At 41.7% G+C, this 23191-nt stretch overlaps 1 protein-coding gene across 1 annotated transcript in view; it reads right to left on the reverse strand.

The window, feature by feature from the left end:
• The window catches only part of AGPAT5 (1-acylglycerol-3-phosphate O-acyltransferase 5), a 54575-nt gene extending 32954 nt beyond the window's left edge, over positions 1 to 21621 (reverse strand). Inside the window, exons 1-4 of the mRNA XM_084261574.1 lie at positions 21177 to 21621; positions 5888 to 5957; positions 5584 to 5699; positions 160 to 249 (exon numbers count right to left, since the gene is read on the reverse strand). Coding sequence (XP_084117700.1) covers positions 160 to 249; positions 5584 to 5699; positions 5888 to 5957; positions 21177 to 21395 — 495 coding nt within the window. The 5' untranslated portion in view covers positions 21396 to 21621. The remainder of the gene's footprint in view (positions 1 to 159; positions 250 to 5583; positions 5700 to 5887; positions 5958 to 21176) is intronic.
• Between the last annotated feature and the right edge of the window lie 1570 nt (positions 21622 to 23191).

Genomic DNA, 23191 nt, shown 5'->3' on the forward strand with positions numbered 1-23191 from the left:
TAGAATGTAACTGTAAAAATACAGAAAGAAAACAAATCCATGATTACTGTCTTGTAGTTTTTAGGTATCAGGTGTAGCTCATTTCTCCAATAAACCTTTGCCTTTAAAGAAAAAAAGTCACAGAAATGTGAAGGGGTGTGGGGGGAGGTATCATCTTACCGGAGTATCAGCTTTCATCTGGGCCCGCAACTTCTCTCTCATTTCTTTTTCATTGAATTTGGCACTTCTTTTTACATAGACTCCTCCATGCTAACAGAGAAGAAAAAAGAAAAGTTCAATATTTAAGTAGTTTAATGTAGAAGAGTTGATAGCAGAACAAACAAGACGGCAATGAGAAGTCACCTCTATGACTCACACTGCAAATTGCCACAAGACGTTTTCTCCTAGGATGAAAGCACTTTAAACTAATTTTACATCTGCAGGTACTTAAGTTCACAAAATCTGTTTAAATAAAGATCAGATGTGAAAAAAAATTAAAAAATCATAAGATGCACAAAGTGTCTTGTTTAAAGGAGTTAAATAATTAACAAGATGGCAGCACTGAAATCGACACGAGAGATCTATTATATTTCTGACAACACTGCAAGCAGCTTAAGAAATTGCCCAACTGAAGCTACAGACAAGTTACAAGTACTTATAGGTCAATGTTTTCAATTTTACATGCCTGCTCTTAAACAGTGACTAATGCAAATACTGCAACACAAGTATTGTACCTATACAGGCAAAATTTATGAGCGGCACAAATTCCATGCACTTTATTAGAACATTGAATTTTTAATAAAGAAGTTATATAGCAAGATAATAGTTGAGTAATACAAAATCTTTAGAAGATAAAGGATTTGCCTGAAAAGGATTTTTTCCTGAAAATCATTATAAAAAGTCCATTTCCTGGAAAAGATTGATTCTGTAACTTGTACCACATCATTTATAACAAAAACCTCAGTAAAAGAACTATAACAAAGTAAACACAAAGAAAGAGGGTTGTAACAAATTAAAATTTGCCTCATCATTTAACATCTCCGCCAACGACATGGACAGTGGGATTGAGGGCACCCTCAGCAAGTCTGCCAATGACACCAAACTGTGTGTTGCACTCAACACACTTGGAGGGAAGGGATGGCATCCAGAGGGACCTTGACAGGCTTGAGAGGTGGTCCCATGTGAACCTCATGAGGTTCAACAAGGCCAGGTGCAAGGTCCTGCACATCAGCTGGTGCAATCCTGCACCCAGCTACAGGCGGCATGGAGAATGGATGGGTTGAGCCCTGAGGAGGACAACTTGGGGCCAGCAATGTGCTCTTGCAGCCTAGAAAACCAACTGTATCCTGGACTGCATCAAAAGAAGTGGGACCAGCAGGTCAAAGCAGCTTTAAACTAAGAGAAGGAAAATTTAGATTAGATATTAGGAAGAAATCCTTCCCTGTGAGGGTGGTGAGGCCCTGGCACAGGGTGCCCAGAGAAGCTGTGGCTGCTCCCTCCCTGGCAGTGTTCAAGGCCAAACAGGATGGGGCTTTGGGCAGCCTGGGCTAGTAGACGGTGTCCCTGCCCATGGCAAGGGGGTTGGAACTAGGTGATCTTTGAGGTCTTTTCCAAACCAAACCATCGTATGATTCCCCTTTTCCATCACTTTATCTACAGCACACCTACAATAGGCTGTAAACAAACACGTTCCAACCTTGGAGAGGTGCAATGATACAATTAATTCTGGATGAGTAAGGGAGAAAAAAGAAGCTTCCAAATAACAGAATTTTATTTTCTAGGTACAGCATGTTCATGGCGCTTCTGTTTGATTACTTAACTTGGTAATACTCTTTTCTGCCCACCCTTACCGTTGGCATTATGAATGTCAAAGAATTTCTGTCCATTTACATTGTGCCCATTACATTCTCTTAACAGAAAGGTGACAGTAAATGGCTTTTCTCAGTACATTACAGCACATTGTAGAAACAGGGGTGGTGGTGTATGTGCAGGGAGCTATTACTTTATTTGCATGTGATGGACAGGAATAAAGTTTGAGGGGTTACAGGCAGGTAGGCGGAAGAGGTGGTTATGCAAAGTGTTTTCAGCCTTTGCTTTTCATGGTATGGAGAAAGAGATGGCCATGCAGCTGTTCAGCTAGTGCTATTTGACATGACTTAAATTGTTCTCCAAAAGCTGCAGTGAAAAAGAACAGAAAGTCAATGGTGCATTAACTTTGCATTAAATATTCTGTCTTAAAGTTACTGCCTGTGTTTCCCTTCCAAGGTGAAGCAGGCAGCTGCAACACTCAGCTGTACTGCTGTGGCTGGCAGGAAGAGACCAAAACCAGGAACAGAATCCCCCAGTCCACCGAGCTTGGCCTTTAGCAGGTTGGACCATCACAGCAGCACCATCCCACAAGCAGTTTACCAGTCCCAGACAGGTAATGGCATGAACAGAAAAATACTCCATCAGCTGGAGCAGAGTGCCACATGTTATCTACACACTCCACATATAAGACCATATTTAAGAGATGACACCATTAGAGGGAAGTAGAAATCTTACTCCCTACAGTGACAGAACTGCTTTCAGGAAGTGCAAACTCGGCTTGTTATGAAAAATAATAGGTCTACTATACAAGATTTCCAAGTAACTGATAAGTCATTGTTCTGTGTGAACTCAGCGAGGTCACGTTTTGATAAATAATTGAAGGCTGGAATCAAAGTCTTCCCTTATTTTTCAAATAACCAGCTGCAGTAAACCGGGAAAACAGTGAACCACTTTTTCCCTGTTTAATATGTGGACTTGGAGAAATCAAGTTACTGTTGTACAGTTTGCTTAGGCACACTGCAGTATCAAAGACAGGCTTGGTGTTCCCACCTCAGACTTTTGAATGCTCAGGAGTAGATTCATACTTCTCAAGTAAATATGAGAATACAGTCACTCAATGCAGAAGAGACAAATTGCATACTGTAAGATCACCATTCACTGCGTATAACCCAACTACATAAATACATCTGCTCCCCTACGGTGCAGAGTTACATAGCTGAAGGAAGACAAGATGCCAAATGAGCTAAATATTTGGTCAAAATTCAGTAACGACCAAAAGGGTGCAAAAACTGATACTGAATAACAGAAAAGACAAAGTCATGCTTCCTATGTTAATAAGTCTGGCAAACTCTGTGACATCAAAAATATTTATCAGTATTACACCCCACCCTCACCAGGTGGCATAAGATGAGTAAGAGCTAGCTGCATTTTGGTGGAGAAAGATAGGGTGGAAAAAAACCCCTAAATTCAGATCCACCCAAAAATAATAAAGCCAGTTTTATGAAAAGAAATAACTCTACCTAATAGCCAAACCTGGGACACAACAGGTTAATTTAAGTGTTTCTTTTATTTTCTTGCAGTTAGATAGCCGCCTCCAAAGAAGAATGCTAGTTATGCAATTGTATATAGCTCAAATTCCCCAATTTGTATTGCATTTCCTTTTCAGTAAGAGATCAAATATATGAATGCTTTTCAAAACACGTTTCTGGAAGTACTGTTTTTAAGGTTGTAATTTTTTTCCATTGTACTTTAAAAGCCCCTCTCTCAGTCAACAATGGATTATGTTTACTAATATACTTCCTCTGTGCCTGAATTTTGCTCTCCTGGACATCCAGACCACGTTTATTTCCAAACAGGATGTTTACCTGAGGTAGGGAATAAGAATTCCGTGAGCATGGCGTAATTACGCGGCTCTGGAAACTTTTAGTGGAGTGTAAGTGACATCACTGACAGAACATCAACAGGAAGGGCAGGAAGTGTTTTATGTTTTTGCACTGTTTGGTGTGATAAAAACAATAAAATTACCTATTAACTTGCACCGCAGCCCTGCTGCATCCCGTCTTGGTCACTTAAACACACACGCATCACCACTGTTAGCAAGATGCCTTTCATTTGTGTCACCAAGTTAAATATAAATATATATATGTATAATCATGCCCCACTAAATTTTCTAGCAGTTTTGTGTTTTGAGGAATCTGACCAGATTTTATACATTGTGTATGTTTTGATTAAAGCCATAGACTACATTTAGATTAATTTCCACAGGAATTTTCTTTTAACAGGCAATATAGCGGTCAGGAAACTGAGTCCCGGATATTCCAGATAGCAATAGCGATTTTCCAAAATCTTGAAAAAATCATTTCTGGACACCTAGTGATAGCAGATGGAATATATATCCGGTCTGTACTTAATTAAAGCATACTTAAATCATCACCAATGTAATGACTACAGGCAAGGACAAAGAACAAAACATTTCCATGCAGCAAACCAGTCACTTTAGTTGAAGAAAAACGTCAAGAACCAAAGTCATTAGCGAAGACAAGCATCAGACAACAGAGAAGTCCATTTTGTCCCAGTAGAAACCCTGTCCATACATGTTTAGGGGTCTGGGACAGAAAGCCCACCAATAAAAAGGTATCATGTGCAGTTTTCTTCTTTTCTCTGCAGCATACTTTTTTCTGAACATCACAATTTTAGAAGGGATGGGTGAACGCCCATGCTCCAGCCTAGAATTATAGCCTATTCGCTAAGGGACTCTTCCATAGAAGATGACCACAAACGTTTTCAACCATCAAGCTGAAAACATGGAACCTGGATCTCCCAGTATCTGAACAGACAGTAGGAACTTCAACTACTGCCTGTGCCCTAATATAAAATAGTGAGAGAATTCACACCCTAGAGATAGATCTCATCTCCCTGTGCCCACCGTTCTCTAAGCCCAATTCAATTTACATTAGTTTACTGGAGGCAGTTTCAGAGTCAACTGCCACACAAGGCCTACCCTGCCTCCTCCCCGCTTCTCACCCATGGCCATATACTTGAAACTTTCCTCCTTTTGCTGGTTCTAGCAATCAGCCAGTCTGCCTTGACTCACAGGTGCCAAGAGCACAAGAGGTAAGAGAGAGGAACAGACAGCCAAGGAGGAGTGAGAGCGCAAAACCTCCTATTTGGACATACTTCTGTAGTCTTCTACACTTCGTATATTCCTTTACAAATATATAGTTGAAATCATACCTCAATATCCCCCATCCTCTCACAGGGCTGACAGTCACTTCAATTGAACTGTCTAATTAGAAGTATTTTTTTCACAGCGGTTGGGAACTGTTTTACCTCCACACTACACTAAGGTACAATTCTTCTCTTTTATATTGTGCTAAAACCAAACAACTGAAAAATAAGTAACTACACCACAGCAATGTCTATTTACTCCCAACCTGTGGAATGATAAAAAAACCCTATACAAAGGAAAAAAAAAAGTGTCTAGTGGGGTTTTTTGATTTTGAAAAGAATGAACTTCAAAAAATTCTGTAATGTTTCTAAAAGTCTCTACAGTTTTGATTCTAGAAATAAACACTGTCCATGAAAAAATATTAATTTAGAAAAGTAAACTGATTAATAACTGTTTTTCAGCTAAGATACACATCTAATTACCCTGAGCAAAACCAGCTATTTTCATACGCATATAAACAAGTACCAGCTCAGAATTACATTTTCCCAGCACATACGATAAATGCCAGAAAAATACATCTTACATATTTGATCCACAAACAGCAAGGGAAAATTGAATGGGCTTACCTGTGAAAAATACCACCCGTACAGCGGAAGCCATTTCAGCCCATCTTTCAAGACATACCGGACATGCCCCAGAGCATTCTGCCTAATTGCCAGCATGTCTGCAATAATCCAATCAACTGCAAAGACAGAAGTCCAAAAACATTTAAAGTAGTTTTTAATTACCACTGATTAAACAAAAAGTGCATGTTGTATATATAAATACCATTAAAGGTTTCTGAACTAGAAGTTCTTGCTAGTTAACGCAAACAGATAAGCAGAAGTTGTAAATCTATGAAATTGGTAAGACAAACAACAATATACAAACCTGTACACTGATGATTTGATAAATATACTACATTTTCTTTATTTTTTGGCAAATCCCCGTAGATTATTACCTAAAAAAAAAAAGAGTAGCATTTATTATTTCTTTTCATTGCACTAGGCAGAGATGAGATCCACTGCAGTAATTAGCTATTTACTAGGAAAGCTGCCAGCCAAGCTAGCACCACCATTAACAGAATGACACTCCATCACCATATCTGTACCCATCATGCATACAACTGACTTATCAACAAAGCAGTGAATATTAATTAATGAGGTCTTAAGCAAGCTATTCTGTTCCTGTGCCTCAGCCCTAGAACTGGATCCATGGAAGCTGACCTACATCCACAAGATCCCTACATTAATATAATTAAAGGTAAAGAGAAACTATAGACATGTACAAAACCACCACTTAACTTTATGCATCTGATGAATAGGACAGGTTTTGGCCAAACGCTAGCTCCCACTCAACCTAAAGCAGTAGTTTTCCTGGATTAGATCAAGGACAAAATTTCAAGCATTTGATACAATTTTCACCATCAAAAAAGCACGCAGTTGAAGGGTGTCTTTAAATAGATCTTAAGCTTCCAGCTAGCAGGTTTTGATATTTTGTTACACTTAATAAGCCCTTTCTAACCTTGTACTTTTCCTCCCTGAAGATAACTACTTACTTGTGAAATAATCATTTGAGAACATCACTACAAAGCAAGTTACAGAAGTAGTAACCCAAGTCAGATTTTAAATGGATCAATTCAATTACTTTTATTTCAAATATAAAATGAGAAAATAATTAAACAATTTAAATTCTGAAGAATCCATGCAGCCATCTAATTATCTTTAGTAAATATTTTCATAATCTAATGAAACTTAAATTTTTTCCAACCACCACTGTCTAGGTAGCCTTCTCCTCCTCCTTGCTCTGCCAAGGCCGTACTCCTCGTTTCTAGAAGTTAGCTGTATTAAACATACACTTTTCTTCAAAGAGACTCCATTCACCAAAAATCAAAGTGCTATTTGGAAGGTTTACCCAGCAATTATCAGTTTCCTAATCTGGACTATCTGGGAATTATGTCAGGAAGATGTAACTAATATTCAGATCTTGATTAATATAATTTAGTATGCAAAGTCTCGTTTAGATCCTTACAGAAGGTCTCTACGAGCATCTCTGGAAAGTGCCCACCTCTCAGTCAACGCGTGATACTGGATGGGTCACACCTTATACTGAAATGCTAGGCAAAAACCCCACATAAAGCTGCATGTTTTACATTCATACTGCTCCCTCTTCTATGAAAACACAACAGTACTGTTGATCACATTTTGTTTTCAAGGCAAGAAACCAGATATTGGCAAACAGACATTGGGTAAATGAGTGATCCAGAGATCATCCAGCATACAGTTACAGGAACTTTAGGTTTTTGACTTAACTAGAAAAAAGAAACAAGGCATGCACAACAAATTTTTACTGAACATTATTTCTAACAGTTGACAAGTATTTTCTGAACAGTGTCCAAGAAATTCAAATAAGATTTTGAAAAGCTGTAGGAGTAATTTTCTCATTAATGTCCAGGAGAATTTATAACCTTACTGCTGACACTAGGTACCACACACAATTTAGTGCAAGGTAGCAGTGTGAGGGTCTGAGCTTACAGTTCAGGTGCAAAAATTCCACTGAAATGAATTATCTTCTTTCTTCTACTTACGGGGTTAAAGATTCATTTTTCAAGTGTCCGCTTTTCCAGCGGTATTACACACTAGGTCCATAAATACTGTTGTTTTAAGTTAAGACTCAACCATGCATTTTCTTTCAGACTTTTTTAAAGGAAGGGAAAAGGCTCAATACCACAAATCACAAAACCAGAAGGTCCTGAATGTTACTTGTGCTTTTTGAAAGCGTAAAATATGAACAAGAGGAAAACAAAGTCTGCCCTTGACCCTCTAAGAGCTGCCCCACACAAGAAACAGGGCTTGAAATACGCAATTTATAATTTCAACTTGCAAGATTGTCCACTTTAATGTACAAAGTCAAATTCTCAGTGTAACCAGGCCCACAACTCAAAGCACTCACTCGTGACTGTTGCATATGAGGATCATTCCCTTAAAAAAGCCCGTGTGACTGACTGCCAAATATAACAGTTAATATGTATTTTTTTTATGTCAGTAGGATTGGATCTGGGTCACTTTTTAATCCCAGAGGAACGCCTCATTGTTACTGTAAGCAATTTTGATGTACAACATTTAAGTTTTACTGTAACAGCTACATGTGCTTACATGTAATGGACCTGGGTTTTTGTCTTACCCATGATAAAACACACATCCATACTGTTGTACAGAACTAAAAGTTAAACCCCCCCAAATCTACCTTTTCTATTCATAATTAATTCTCATTAAACACATAAATTGGTATATTTTACATCAAAGCGAAGGAGTAAAAAGAAAATCTTGAAACTATTTTGTTTGCTCAGATGGCTCAGCCTAAGAGGATGCAACAGCTTCAAGTGCAGCACCAGCCACTTCAGCACTGCCCACTTCAGTCATCTCGAGACATTCACAGGTAGGACCTGAGAGCTACAAACTTAAGACACAGCTGCTATTACACCCAGGTAAGAACAATCACTTCCAACCTGCACTCTCTACAGGCTTCTTCAGATTTCACAGGAGGCACCTACTCAATGGGCAGCCACACACCGCTCCTTCTAAGAATTAAGCTCTTTTGCTTTATTGTGGTGTTTCTGGAAATTTTAATAGACCTTACACAACAGAGGGCTAACAGGAGTTCTGAATCCTGCAGAAACTTCGCCCTTTTCCCTTTGAGATGAACATCTGAAGAATTTTCCTGCTTGTGGATAAGGATGGGAAGAGTCCCCTCAGTGCAAGACTTTAATTTCTGGCAATCTGATCTTTTAGGTGATCCAGAGTACATAATGCACATTTATAGCCACAGAAGGCAATGTGACACGGTACTCTTCTTCACAGATTCCACAAAATCTTCTGAGTCCCTGTTGTGGCTTGTAGCTAACTTTGCAGAATTCCCTGCTGCAGAGACTGTGCAGTCAATGGCTAGTGCTCAGTTTGTCAGTGCAGACAGATTCGGGTACAACAGTGGAGGCGAGTACCAGCAAGTGCTGTAGGATGCATCCAGGAGGCAATTTCCAGTTTCAGAAGCCAACAGACCTGGTGTTTCAGATATTTTATTCACACCTCTCCAGATGCCACAACATACACACACTGTACCTATGTACCAGCTTGAAAGGCTGAGAAGATAAATGTCCCATCCCCACAATAAAGCAAGGAACCTATTCATATGAAAAGGTGCTGCTTTGTTTAAAAAAAACCCTTAACAACAAATAACCCAACCACAAAACCACCAAACCATAACGAAATCAAGCAAAGAAAACAAGTTAAAAGGAAAACAACACAGCAAGCCAAAGTAAGCAGAGATTTGAGGGAAAATATTTAAAATGCAGATTTACAGTCTAAGATCACAAACATTACTTGTGTACAGAACAGTAAAATGTGTGCTTTCAGCACGTTTTTTTAAAGGGGTAACACGGTTATTGTTAATACTGGTCTTTCACATCTGTTTACACAGCAGGGCTGTCAAGCTCCAGTCAGGGAGGTCGCAAAGGAAACGGATGCTAACAGATTCCCTCCTCCGGGAAGGCTGGTACCCAGCTCCTCCAGTGCCATAAGCCAAGCTGTTCACCTGCTCAGTAACACACAACTCAGAGTGGCATGGCCAGAGCCAGCTCCTATTTACTGGCAGGAGGTCACAAGAAGTTCTCCTGATGGGAGAATTTAACCCATTCAGTGACAGGCTGATCTAGGCATGCAAATGGGAGCTCCTACTGGTGACCCCCAGTTTCAGCAGCCTCTGCTTCTTCCAGTGCAACATACTCAACTACAGCTGTACTAACATGGTAGGCTACACAGCAACATATCACAGTCCTGCATGGCAGCCACATCTGAGTAACTCATAATTTGCATGGGTTTTCACTGCAACAAGGTGACACTCCCAACCTGAGTTTTATTTCTTGCTAGTGTACATACCAAAGAAAATTAAGTAAATCACTTAATGACATCCTAGCTACATCAGCTCAGTAAAGAGGGCCATGACAAAAATAACTCTCAAAGTAAAAGTAATCACACCATCAGAAGACCTGCGTGCAGGTCAACTGGTGACCACATCAAGCACCTCACAAAGAGATTACCTAAATACGATAACTGGATGTGGCTGATAATGGGAGCAGTTCAGGAGCTGACCTGCAAGCAGATCTGGCACTTCTGCTTCAGTGGCAGTGAGGCAAAACGGCTAGTTCCCAGTGGTAAAAACTGGGGTCACCTCATCTGATGTCCTATCACAGGCCTACCAGCACACTCACTCCTGGTTCTTCAGGCTTCTTAATACTCTTCCCTTCTCTTTGAAAGGAACTAGGTGCATATTGCAGTATAATGCTCCCTTCTTGTCATTCATCAAAACTGAGGTGCACTGGGGTGCTTTGTGTAGAAGGTGGAGCATTCTGATCAGGAAAAATGGCAGCTTCAGGCACAGGAAACAGCAACAAGCAAGAAGGATAAAAGCAGTAGGATTACAGCAGGAGAACCTTCCTCCCAGCTCCTGGAGGAAGAGGTGAGATAAAATATTCAAGACATCAACACTTAAACAACCTCACAAGCTTCATTCACCCAGCTGTGCTATGCTCACAACATGTGCTTCTCTCCATTTTGGTATTTCTTCCTGACTACTTTTATAACTGGGGCTGCACGCTCTTCGGGACAAGAGCGCCTCTGTTTGCCCAGCACTAGTGCAACACAACAGCTTTGGTATTTCTTCCTGACTACTTTTATAACTGGGGCTGCACGCTCTTCGGGACAAGAGCGCCTCTGTTTGCCCAGCACTAGTGCAACACAACAGCATCCTAGGATGTATTTCTCATCTGCTTGTTAAAATATCAACATAATTCTGTGGTGAAAGGGCGGAGCTTCCATCAACAAACCGCCGAAAGCAGCCACCAGGTAGTGGCTTCTTAAGTCAACACGTAACCCTGCGCAAGCCAACTTCTGCAGCACTACTGCAGGCATCTCCTGGGAAGTTGTTAAAATTCTCTGTTAGTCTAAAAACCTGCCTGATGACACAACCTGTCCTTTGATCTACTAGAGAAAGCACCTCAGATCACAGAATCTATTTACCCTGTTTGATAAGAAGCAGGCTCAAGACAGAATACAAACAAGGAAATTGTACTTCATGCTGACAAATTTCTCAGGTTTTCAGATGTCCTACTGCAGGAATGTGTTCTTCATAGAACACGGAGAAGCACTTTTACTCACATTTAACAGACAGGAGTTTCACTTGCCTACAGCATAAGGAATATGAATAGGACAGGAGGAGAAAGGACTTACATGTTTTAGTTTTTAGTTGCTTTTCCTCTAGATCTAAAAAAAAGTCTACCTTTCTAAAGATCCCTTTGGGTCACATACAGGTTTTCGGTAATGGCCATGCTATTGTTACACCTCATCACCTCTTTACTTCAAGGGACTATCTGCTCAATACATAGTCTGAAGTCTGCTGCTCAGGCTCAGCATCAAACCATAAAATCACAGTGAATCCATTTTATTGAAGCAGAGTTCACTCAAATATTCTGCAGCTATGTGTTTCAGTGGGGCTCAGTGAAGAAAAGCACTGCCGAGAAACCGAGCTCTGGGGGATATTGAGAAGGTTTGTAAATGTAATTCAGGGGTTTTTTGGTTTTTTTTTTTTTAATAAATCATTAATTTGATTGAACCAGAAAGCACAGAACTTCAATACAGCTACTGCAGTGTTATTGCCTTTTTGTAAGAAGACCACATTAGTAACCTATATGGATTATGCAGGACCGAATCATACCATCTGATGTCTGTATTTTACTTTCATGCTAGCTTTTAGTTTTATGATCTAAATTGACAAACTTATAAACAGGAATGGTTATGCCTCATTCAATAGCACTAGCTACATATATAGAAGCAGCCTAGTTTTGATGCTGACTTAAAGTCTTTACATTTTCTCAGCTGTATTTAAGGTCATTGACACCTGATTTAAAGGAAAGCTCCTTCTGGAAGAATCATAATCGATAAAATCTTACAGAAAATGCAGTTACCTTGTGAGCCAATGAAAAAATATATTAATACTTGTAGTAAATTGTGTAATACCTGTATCGCTAAAAATACAGCTTTACAAACTTTTATTTTGTGCATTTTTTACTACTTTTGTATTTCAGCATAAAAAAACTTGCCTAATTTCTAGAGTTTTATAACACCACTCTGTGGTTCTGTGAAATTAAAGTTTCCACTGTGAGCTGGCCATTTGAAGAAATGCAATCAGCTTGCTGAAGGAAATCAAATAAACAGCAGTAACAGCCACACTTATTTTAGAGTAAAAGAGGAAAGCTTCATATGGAGAAAAGTTAACTAAAAAGTATACACTCAGAACATCTACTCACAGCAGCTGGATAAACGATGCCAACATTCCCTGTTACTCTGACAACTCTTAACTACTGACTGTACTTCTAAAAAAAAAAAAAACCAACCCCAAAAAGTCGCACAAAACGAATGAGGCAGCTGTCAGCAGATGATCATTGGTTTAACTGGGCGAGTTTTGTTTCAGTGCCCACCCGCCTGCACATTCCACAGATGCTGCAGAAGAGAGGACTGAGATGGGAAGGACTTAATCCTACCGCAGCATTCCACACCTTTCCTGACAGTCCTCCCCAGAGCCTCAGGTGATGATTTAGAGCAGAATATTACAAAACATTTTATTTACACCAGTCTAACATTACCTAGAGATAGGTGTATAGCTTCACAACTTCTCATTCAGAAGGTGATTTGGCAGTGATTATTGTTTAGAGAATGGGCATGTGGGAGAGCAAGAAAGTTCTGGGAAATATCCATAATAATCACAGTATATAATTTCAGCAAAAGGCTAATTTCAGAGAAAATGAGTTTCCACAAAACCAAGTATGTAAGGGAAATGTCACTTTTAAACAACAGTCCCAGACTAAATTCAACAGAATCACTCCAGCGCATGTAGAGAGAACTGAATAATTGATCCCATCAATTGAGTCTGTGTTAGAAAGGTACCATAACTTACTTTTTTTCAGGTTTTGTTTAGTTAAATAGAAAAAAAAAAAAAGAAAAAAGACAGAGTTGAAACATTTTTTTGAGGTCCCCAGTCCTGCCAACATATGTTAAATATCATTTGACGGTACTTGACATTCAGGAGCTTTGCTTCTGGATTCTCATCAGGACTCTACATGGGTTGGGAACTCTGCTTTAACCACACACACTCATTCCTGCCTGGACTCTAGCTATCTGAATAACTTCAATAAGAGGTGTCTGTGGTACTTTACTACTGCAGTCTTGGTGACAGAAAAAAAGCAGGATTAATATAATTTTAAGATTTTGGCACCTAATTTCTGAATAAACCCTCATTTTCAGTGGCTAAATAATATATTGGATCTTTCTGTGATTTTTTTTATTACAGTGCAGTTCTGTGGCATGGACCATGGAACAGCCTCCAATTACAATCAGCGATCATTTAAGGGAAGTCAACATTAGAGTATCTGAAGAACCTCTAGCATAAACCACCAGTGGTAATTATTTTTTTAACAAGTACTGCACATACTTCAAATATATATAGCACATGCAAAAGATTTTCCTAAGTTAAGACTTCAAAAGGAGTTTTCTGAATATCTGGCACCTTGGTATCATGCTAAACCTGCACATGCCTTGCAGCACAAGAGGAAGGAAGTATTTCACCTGGTTTATTATAGAGAAATAGTCTCCCTTTTAAGCCTTTAGCAACACTGAAGATTTCTTCCCACAGTTTTTTGTAATTTCCTTAAAAGAAAGGAAAAATGTGACCCACCTTTAATGTAGCTACTCTTTATTACTCCTCTGTAGTGGAAAATACATAATGCCCCTGTCCCACCCCATCCATCCTCCCCAAAAGAGAAGTTATGGTGCCTTGGTACATTAGGGACACTCTGGAAATGTTATCTTTTGTGTATCTATTTCAGACCAGCCAGTAGCAGAAAATCGCCTGGTAGTTTGGAGCATTCCTCTAGCTAGAGCTCTTCACAATAGCAACTTCTCTTCTAAATGCCAAGGACGCAGAGGAGTCATCCACTGTATCTTCATTTGTAATATTCGTACAAGCATTTGTATCAAGTGCAGAGAGAACTGGTGTGAAGTTATCAATGAGCTGACACCTACAGAAGAACTAATGTACTCAGCTTGTGACGATGGAGTAAGATTTTTAAAAGCTCCTCCACTCATTTTCAGGAAGTATTTAGAATTTAAACACTATGGACTCCCAAGGTGAGGCAAAGGGATCACTACACAGTAAAAGAGAACATGCTGAGAGGTATCTGAACTAGCTGCAACTAATCTGGCTCCAAACCTGGACACTGTTAGCTTGAATCAGCCTCAAAAAATAGCCACTGCTAAAATCACTCCAGTTACCTGCGCACCACCAGAGCGCCTGAATGAGCCGGCTCACCCGCAGCTTGCCAGGGACCGTGCACTGTGCTTGCTTTTGCAGAGACACACGTGTGCCCTCAGATTCCCAAGTAGTATTAGAACATGGGATGGGGACAGGATAACTCTCCAAGTAATCTGTAAACTCCATAGGAAAGATTATTGCAGCTACCACAATACAGTTCAAAGTCATCCCAAAGTATTTTTTTCCCTACAACTAGTTATGTGCTCAAATACAGATCCAACCAAATCATGGGTAGCTAATCTTGTACTTATAAATCAAACCAGCATAAACTCCATGATTTCTAGCCCCACACTGAGGAGCTAGTTATAACAGGGATGGTGACAAGTAATATGTGACAGAAATGAAAGGAACAAAAGAAGAAAAATAATTTCACTTTTTTTTAATCTCAAATATCTTCAAATTGACAGAACAAAGATTAAAGAGTATTTCCCCCCTAAGAAGATACGCTTCCTCATAATTGTAATGTCAAAATCCCTGACATCTGAGCCTACTTTATCTAACACAACTGAGAAAAAAAGGATACCCTGTAAACCTGAGATAAATAGTTGGAAATAAAGTCAAATGTTTCATTATGAACAGAATCTTCTCTTAGCAAGAACCGTGTCTGATGGCAGAGCATGAAGAGAAGAAAAAACACTTCCCAGTTAACAATCATCCTTACATAAAGTGTCTGGACATATTATGTAAGCAGAAGGAAAGGGCATGGAAGAGCACTGTAAAGATCCATGGCCCCGTATCTACCAAACACAGTTTAATACAGAAAGAGGAAAGCATATAAAACTCAGGCAGGTTTAAAAAAAAATAAAGTGGAATTAAAAAAAAAAAAACGATCATTTGACTTTTTAGGGGGGTTGTGTATATATATATCTCTCCATATAACTAGTATGAAAGCATGTATTAGTTGTATATTGCAGACTGTATTAAATAAAACTCTTACAAAATCTGGGTTCAGTTGTGACTTGCCCATTAGAAAACATATGCTAGGCAATTCTCCACACAAAGCATCTGATTTCTGCACTCAAACAGCATTTTGGCTCAGGTAGCTTGATAACTGACCTCAGTTTGTATTTATTTTCCACATACTGGGCAGGAGGTGGGGAATGATCACCACCAACAGTAGAATCTCCCCATACTAAATTCTTTCCACGTCACCCCAGAAGCCAAATCTGCAGCATACCAGAACTCTAGCTGATATCCCAACGAACCAGTCACGAAGGACTTCATGTTCACCTTCATTTTCAGCCATAGGCAGACAGAACAAAAATTAAGACATATGCAAATACATCTTTTGCAATATCCAAAAAAGAAAGAGCGCAAAGCTTACATACCTAATGTATCTATTTTTGCTGCCTCACACCACAGTTGAACGTAAGAGTCTAAAATTAGGCAGCCATCTCACTTTGAGAGCTGCATCCCTCAGGCTTAGCAGGTATCACTTAATTTCTGCTACAGTAACACACAGGACTTTGTTGTAAACTATGAAAGATACACATGCCTGGAGTCAGTTGTGCATTGAAATCTCTAATGACATGAGCTAGGGTAGACAGTCTTCACAGAGCCAGTATCACAGCAGAAAAATTTCCCTGGGCTTCTTTCAAAAGTTTACCACACAAAAGCGATTTGCTTCACTATTCTCAGGTTCTTTCTGATCTTTGCACAGCACCAATCCCCAATTTCCTATCACTCCCACATTGTGGGAAGGAGAGAATCAGGTTCCTAAGAGATGACAACCCACCTCACCAATAGCAACCAGAAGCACCTTCCTGACCTGAGAATGCTGCAATTTGGCCAAAAGACCTGGGCCACATCCACTTCCCACTTCTACCTTGGGCCCTCCTGAATTACCTGTTGGATGGCCGAACAGCTTCCAGAGGGAAAGCTGGGAGTAAAGATAACCTCAGCTGGGAAGGCTGCTGTCCTGGGAATAGAGATGGGAACTGACCTCCTAACCCCCACTTCCAATGCAAACTGGACAATAGTCAGAAGAATAAACATCCATTCCAAGCTCAGACACCCAGCTCCCCTCGCAGATTTCCTACGAATCCAAGACATGAAACACAGCCCAGGTTCTGCTCCAATGGAAAGCACTGTTAGGAGTTCAGCAGCTCAGTGCCTACACAAAGTTTTAATTTGCTCTAATCCTAAGTAGTTTTCAACCTTGTTGAAACACAGCAAGTCTACGCTTCAATGTCAATCCAGACAGCACACTGATTGGCTCACAATGATCTCTTGTATCTTCTAAAATAATTGTTAGAAACACTACAGCTCTGCTAAACAAGGCAGAGGCAGCATCCCTTCCGGAGTACCATAATGACAATGAAAACCAGAATTTCATAATGCCTTTAATGAAAGCACCACTTCCAAAAACTCCTATTCAGCAAGACGGGGGGATAGGGAAGAAAGCTGACACAAGCACTCAACAAAATCCATGCACATTAATTCAGTCATGGATTTTATTCAATTGTCAAAACCTTTCAGATGGAAAATGATCCTTTAGGAAGCAGTCCGAGTGATGATATCTTTCTTATTTCTTCACCACCATTCAATACAAAATACCAAACACAATTACAATGAAAAATGGTGAAGAACATTTAGTCTGCATCTGACCCAAAACATGTGCACAAACACAGTAGGCATTAATTTCATGGCCCTGACAGCAACTGGGATAAGATGCTAGGGGTCGTGCAGATGACAGCACTCATCATACTGAACTGCCAGTCCTTTCAGCCCTTCAAACACCCTAATCACAGGCACATTTGGAGCCATGCTGGTTTTTGCATTCCGTGGCAAGATAGGACTGCTTGTCATCTGTTTGCAACCCAAGCGACCGGACTCCCCTACCACAGTAAGACAAAAGCAGTGGCACAGCCACAGTTCACTTGGCCATTCAGAAACTTGGGCCCAAATCAACTATTCGCACAAGCAAATGCAAGTCCTCCAAAGCACTCGGGCTGCACCTGCTTGTGTCAGTCACTGCTTTGGCTCATCGCTGATAAAATTAACACCCCCTGCTCTCCAAGACTTTCTACTCATTTTACATAGAGCTCAAGCATCCTGTATATATTCTTCCTAGAAGAGAGCACTGTAGCGCTTCTGCAGCTTACAGTGGGACAGGCGGGACGCAACACAGCGGCACCTGCATCAGAACCAACACACAGCCATTCTCTCTATGCCACTTGCCAACAGACCACATTGACAGATTTTCACTTCAATGAGTTTATAGTCCTGGAGATCGTTGAAGAGCGCTGTCACAAAGCCATGTGCAGGTTAATTTACATATTTATAGCATCTTAATAAAATTAATGGGCATCTGCTTCAGCAGGGTGGTTGGACGCGATGATCTCTCGAGGTCCCTTCCAACCCCTATGATTCCATGATCTCCTAAACTGCAATTGCACTGACAAATTCACTTTATAGTCATACTGGCTTTGTCCAGTTTACTTCACTTACAGGATCAGCATGGTCTGGGTTGCTTTTTGTAGTCTAAATATTGTTTCTTTAACAAATTGTTTTCATGGGAAAAAAGAAAAAAGTCTAACCCAAAATTCAAAAAGTGAAGGGTTTTCAGTACGAGAAATTAGAAACTTGTACAGAAATTTTATGAGCCACTCTGTAGAACATAAATACTCAGTAAGGGTTCACACCAATTCTACCTCTATAATTATTTTAGGTCTCAAGTCAAATACTTAAGAGAAAGGGAGTTATTAGTCTTTCAAGATTCCTGTCATGCAGATCAGGTTATTACCTTATTTAGCTACATATCTGAAAAGAATTTGCTACAAAGATAAAATGCCTTCCCAGCACAAACTAAAGCTTTTGTTTTAATAAACTTGTCTAAAAACATCCAAGACAAGGAGAACAAAAAATAAAGAAGAAAAATACATTTGTGTATAGAGTCATGAAGGGGAGAGATTTAGATACCTGATGGGTTAGCAATAGACAATACACAGAAACATCACTTCTCAATAGATAAATAGTAATAAAAAAAAATCATTAAGTTACACTAGTATTTCATATTCAGTGAAAAAATAATCTATGCTTATGATCCAAACCAGCTTTATTCGATTAAGGTCCCATTCACATTACTGGGAATTTCAGCAAATATATTACTTTAAGATCAGCCATCTCAAATATTCACAGCTGCCTGTATTACTGCATTGAAAAAAAACACAGAATAATAAAGAATGCTAAACAGTATGTAACATTCCAGACTTCTTATACAGGGTAAGATGGTGGCAGTACTAAGAAAAGTCACTTAAGGTCTTCAGTAAGTCACTTAATCATCTATACAATCCTAATGACTTCAGTGAGAGTACACAACAAGTTCCAGTATTCTGATGGATGAGGTTGTTGGCCTCCCATTTATACAGTTACAAAAAAATATCCCAACACACTTCAATCGATCGAATAAATTAATAGATCTGAAGGAGATACTGAATTCCTCCCTCCCATGACTATTATGATGCCTTAAGGCTGGTAAAGCCCTTTATGAAGCCATTCGTTACTATTCTTGTATTGTTTTTTGTGATTCAGTGATTAAGCTTAATGATGCTACACTTCTGCATCCAATTACATGCCTTAAAACAGCCAACTTACAGTAGCTCTCAGGTTACCACCCCAATCTCAAGCATTCAGGCACATGCTTAACTTTCCACTGTGAGTTTCAAGTTAAACGTGTTTGCATGAGTAGGTGTGAGATAACAACTTAAACAAATCGGGGGTATCTTCCAGTTAAATGATACATTTATTTTAAGGATTCTACCTCTTACCTCTCTACACATGTATCATGTTTTCCAAGTTTGTATTTACCTTCCAGAAGTTTGTATTTACCTTCCAGTCTCAGTTACTGGTTTACTTAGCCAATGACGCATGGCATGTTGGCTTTATGGGCTGTCTTACTTGTTTCTGTTACCCTTTCTGCCAGCTTTGCATGTAACCCCTTAACATCATCTGTGGCTTACTGTGACAGAGCATCTCTATTTTAATACTGTCCTAAGCGATCACCTGTACTGTCTCCCACTGTTTATTTTTCCCCCTTTTTGTGTGGATGAAGTTTTACCAATACAACAGAAAGACCACTGAGGTCAACGGATGATGGCTGCCTTCTTGTTTCCTTTAGTCAGCATTTTCCTTTCTGTAACTTCATGTCAGGCGGATTTTTTTTGTAAAAGTTTGGTTATCAAAAGTTCAAAGTACCACAGTACTTAATGGAAATGTGATTTTTTTTTTTTTCTATTACAATTTATATCTTGATTTTTGGGTCTCATTTTTATGATGGGTTGAATTAAACTACCATACCACTGCTTTCAGCGGCTAATGATTAGCGTGTGTTACTACAGTTATCTGCATACAGGAGGCAGAGAAAACAGTAAGTACATCAATCTGTGAACTACTGCGCCTTCTTCCTCTTTTTTTCAAGGAAAACAAAACTACTAAAAGCCTTGCAGATACATTAATCACAACATACATTAATTCACTTGGACAAGGCTAAGGGTGAAGTTACATGAGTTACAAACTGAATCAAGAAGTCATTATCACCAAAGGAAAATCTCACTTCTTTTCCATTCTATTTAACCTGATGCCAAACTGTGCAACTCTTCCACCTTCAGCTGGCTCTGAGGGTTTCCATAAGAGGCAGTGTGAATTGAGGCCTCCAACTATAACTCAAGAGTGGAAATTGGGGGAGGCCTAGCCTAATTTTGACATAAACATTTCCCAAGAGACCACATGAATACTGTAGCTACGAAGAAGAGCTTATTTGTATTAGCTCTGAGACCTGCCAATCAACATGGAAGCACTTCTTATTCTTTGCTTTCAGGCACCTACAGATTATGCTAACTTCAAATACACTTGTGTATTCAGACAAATTTGAAAATCTGATTTAGGCAAAGTAAGCACCTGCCATTAAGATAATTACTTTTTACGTATAGAATTAGAAGTAATTTACTTTTCAAATTACAGACAAATATGTAACCTTCCAAACACATAGCACTTTGTGAGGTAAGTTAAGTATTAATATTTCAATGCAAATACCCCTCTGGTCACAGACTAGTGGCCTCAAATTCCAACTTATTAACCTGAAACCCTGGACTTGAGTTTCCCTAGTACCAAATAATCACAACCCATGGATGATCCAAAATTTAAGGGCCAGAGACTGATGGGAGCAGACTGCATGAAAACTGAAAAGCTGTAATAATTCAGGGGTTAGCTAATCTATTTATTGAGAACTTGCGTGTGCACTAAGTGCAATTACAGCTGGTTATAGTTTTCTTATACACTGCCCATTTAGTACCACAGACGTGCAAGGCAGGGCTCAAGTGTGCAAAGGCGGCTGCCATGCAAGCGCTGACAGAGCACGACCAGTGTCGCATCCCTTCCGCTTTCCCGACCTGCAAAACGAACACAACACCAGCATTCCGTGAAAAGCATCACCAGGGCAGCCGCAAAACACGACCGTCCTCTGCGGGCCCGCAGCCACCGCCGGTACCGGGGCCGAGCCACAGCCCGCACCTGCTGGCGCCGGCGGCCGCTTCCTCCCCGCGGACCTCCCATGGCGGCGGGCGGGCCCTGCGAGGCGCGCTGCGTCCCGCCTGGCTGAGCGGCCTGAGGAGAGGCGAAGGGGAACACAAGCCGGCCGGCCGGCCAGCACGGAGCCGCGAACCCGTGGCCGAAACCACCGACCGCCGCTCCCCAACGGCTGCCGACTCACGGGGACCGCCAGGCCGGGGCCCCCCTGCCCTGCCCGGCCCGGCCGGCTCACCTGCACGCCCGTGTAGTTCTCGAAGAAGAAGAGCACCATGCTCTGGTAGATGGTGTAGAGGCGGTCGTCCACCTCCCGGTAGAAGCGTGCGGGCAGCACGGCGGACAGCAGGCGCCAGGCGCCCCAGGCCAGCACGTAGGTGGGCGCCGTCCCCATCATGACGGCGGCGGGCAGGACATAGCGCATGGAGTAGGTGTGCAGCACCAGCGACAGCAGCATCTTCCCGCTGCCCCCCCGGCCTCACCGGGACACCCACATGGGCAGCGCGCTCACACACAGCCCGGCAGCCCCGCCGACCGCATCGCCCGCCGCGCCGGGCAGACTCGCCAGGCGGGCGGGGAAACAGCAGCAGCGGCCAGGGGAGGGAGCGAGGGGGACGCGGGAGCAAGCACCGGCTCCGGCTCACGGCTCCCCCCGCACTACCTCCGCCACCATATTGCCCGGCCGGAGGAGGAGCCGCACCGGCAGGAAGACGGCCCCTCGGCGGCTGTGGGGGAACTTCCGGGACGGGCGGGCAGTACCGTGGCTCCGCCTCGGCCGCAGTTTTGGGGACGGGCGACGCCTCCGCTGCCCCGGCAGGCCCTGGTGGCCACGGGGTCTTCTCTTCAGCCGGCGCTGGGTTGTGTTCCTGTCCCCCCAGCTCCCCGCTCGGGCCCCGGCACGGGGAAGCGGCTATGGCAGCCCTCGGGGTGCCGGGCTGCTCCCTCATGCTGTGGCCGGCCACTCGGCAGCACGCGAAACGAGGCACCCTAATGAGCTGTGATTGGCATTGATTGTAATTTAGCTCAGCTTAGAATGAGATTTATTGCCCTTCCCCCCACACGCTTTCTGCCATGAATCCAAAGTGGAGTACTGAGAAAGCTCTGCTTGCTCTTGCCAGCTACAGCCGGAGGGATGGCCCGGGGCTGGTGCGCGCTTCGCGCTTACCCGCTTGCGTTGTGGCTGCCCCGGGACCTCAGCAAAGCCGGCAGCCGCCCGCCTCGCATCCTCCCCCTCGGAGCCCCAACAGCAGCAGCCAGATGTACCAGCTGCTTCAGAAAAAAACGCAGTAAGACTTGTAGAAAATAGCAGCATAAGTTGCCCAGAGGGAGCTTCTAGCCCCTAATGAAGTACGTATTCCTTGCTTTTAAAAAGTTTCATCCTCAAGCTTGTGACGGTTTCGTTGTTCTGAAAGAAGCGGGTGCTTGATACCTGCTACTAAGATCAGTTTCCTTTGCCAGGCGTTAACTGGGACAAGCTTTGTCCCTCACTGTTGTTCACCTCGTTCTAGCTGGTTTTTAATGTGTGTTGAAAATCACATCCTGAGCAGATCAGCAAAACAGGACTGGGGGAATGATACTAGGCTGGAGTACTGTGGTGATGTTCTCTTCAAATCACCTTGCGGGACCTGAGCTCTGCAGTGAGAACTCATCTTTCCATGTCCCTAACAAGACTAAATGGTCTTTATTTCTTGCCCCCCACATCCAGAAACAGGGGGGCAGGAGGGATCATGGCAGCTGTTCTGTCAGAACTCCCTGTCCTGCTCAATGACATTTCTGTCCCCACTGAGTAACTGCGTATGTTACCCTTGGCCCAGGACTACCAGAAGAGAGGCAGCTTCCCCATCATCGCCTCTTTTGACAGGGAGTTTTTCTTCTCTAATGCAAACACAGCTAGGTTGGACAGAACATTGAGGAGGAAGCTCCAGTTTTGTGATGCTTATAACGTTACCACATGGAAGAGGAAGTAATTTACCATGATACAGGGAGGAGAACAGAGGGAAAATAAAGCTGATGCCAGCAGTGCAGAGCCAGGTATGCAGAAATGAGCACTGTGGCAGGGCTGGTACGGCAGGATGGGTTGGGGAGTGGATCCAAACATGCTGCTTTGCAAAGGTGACTGCAGAGAGAGACTTGTGTGTTTGGTTAATGAGACTGTGATCAGGGGTAGATTAGTGGTCTGTAAAATATACAGTGAACTGGGGTTGGGAAAAGGCAGAGCACTGGGTAAAATACAGTGCAATTTAGCTAGCTGGG

This window comes from Gallinula chloropus, assembly GCF_964237585.1.
Source record: "Gallinula chloropus genome assembly, chromosome: 3".
In the NCBI taxonomy this organism is placed as follows: domain Eukaryota; kingdom Metazoa; phylum Chordata; class Aves; order Gruiformes; family Rallidae; genus Gallinula; species Gallinula chloropus.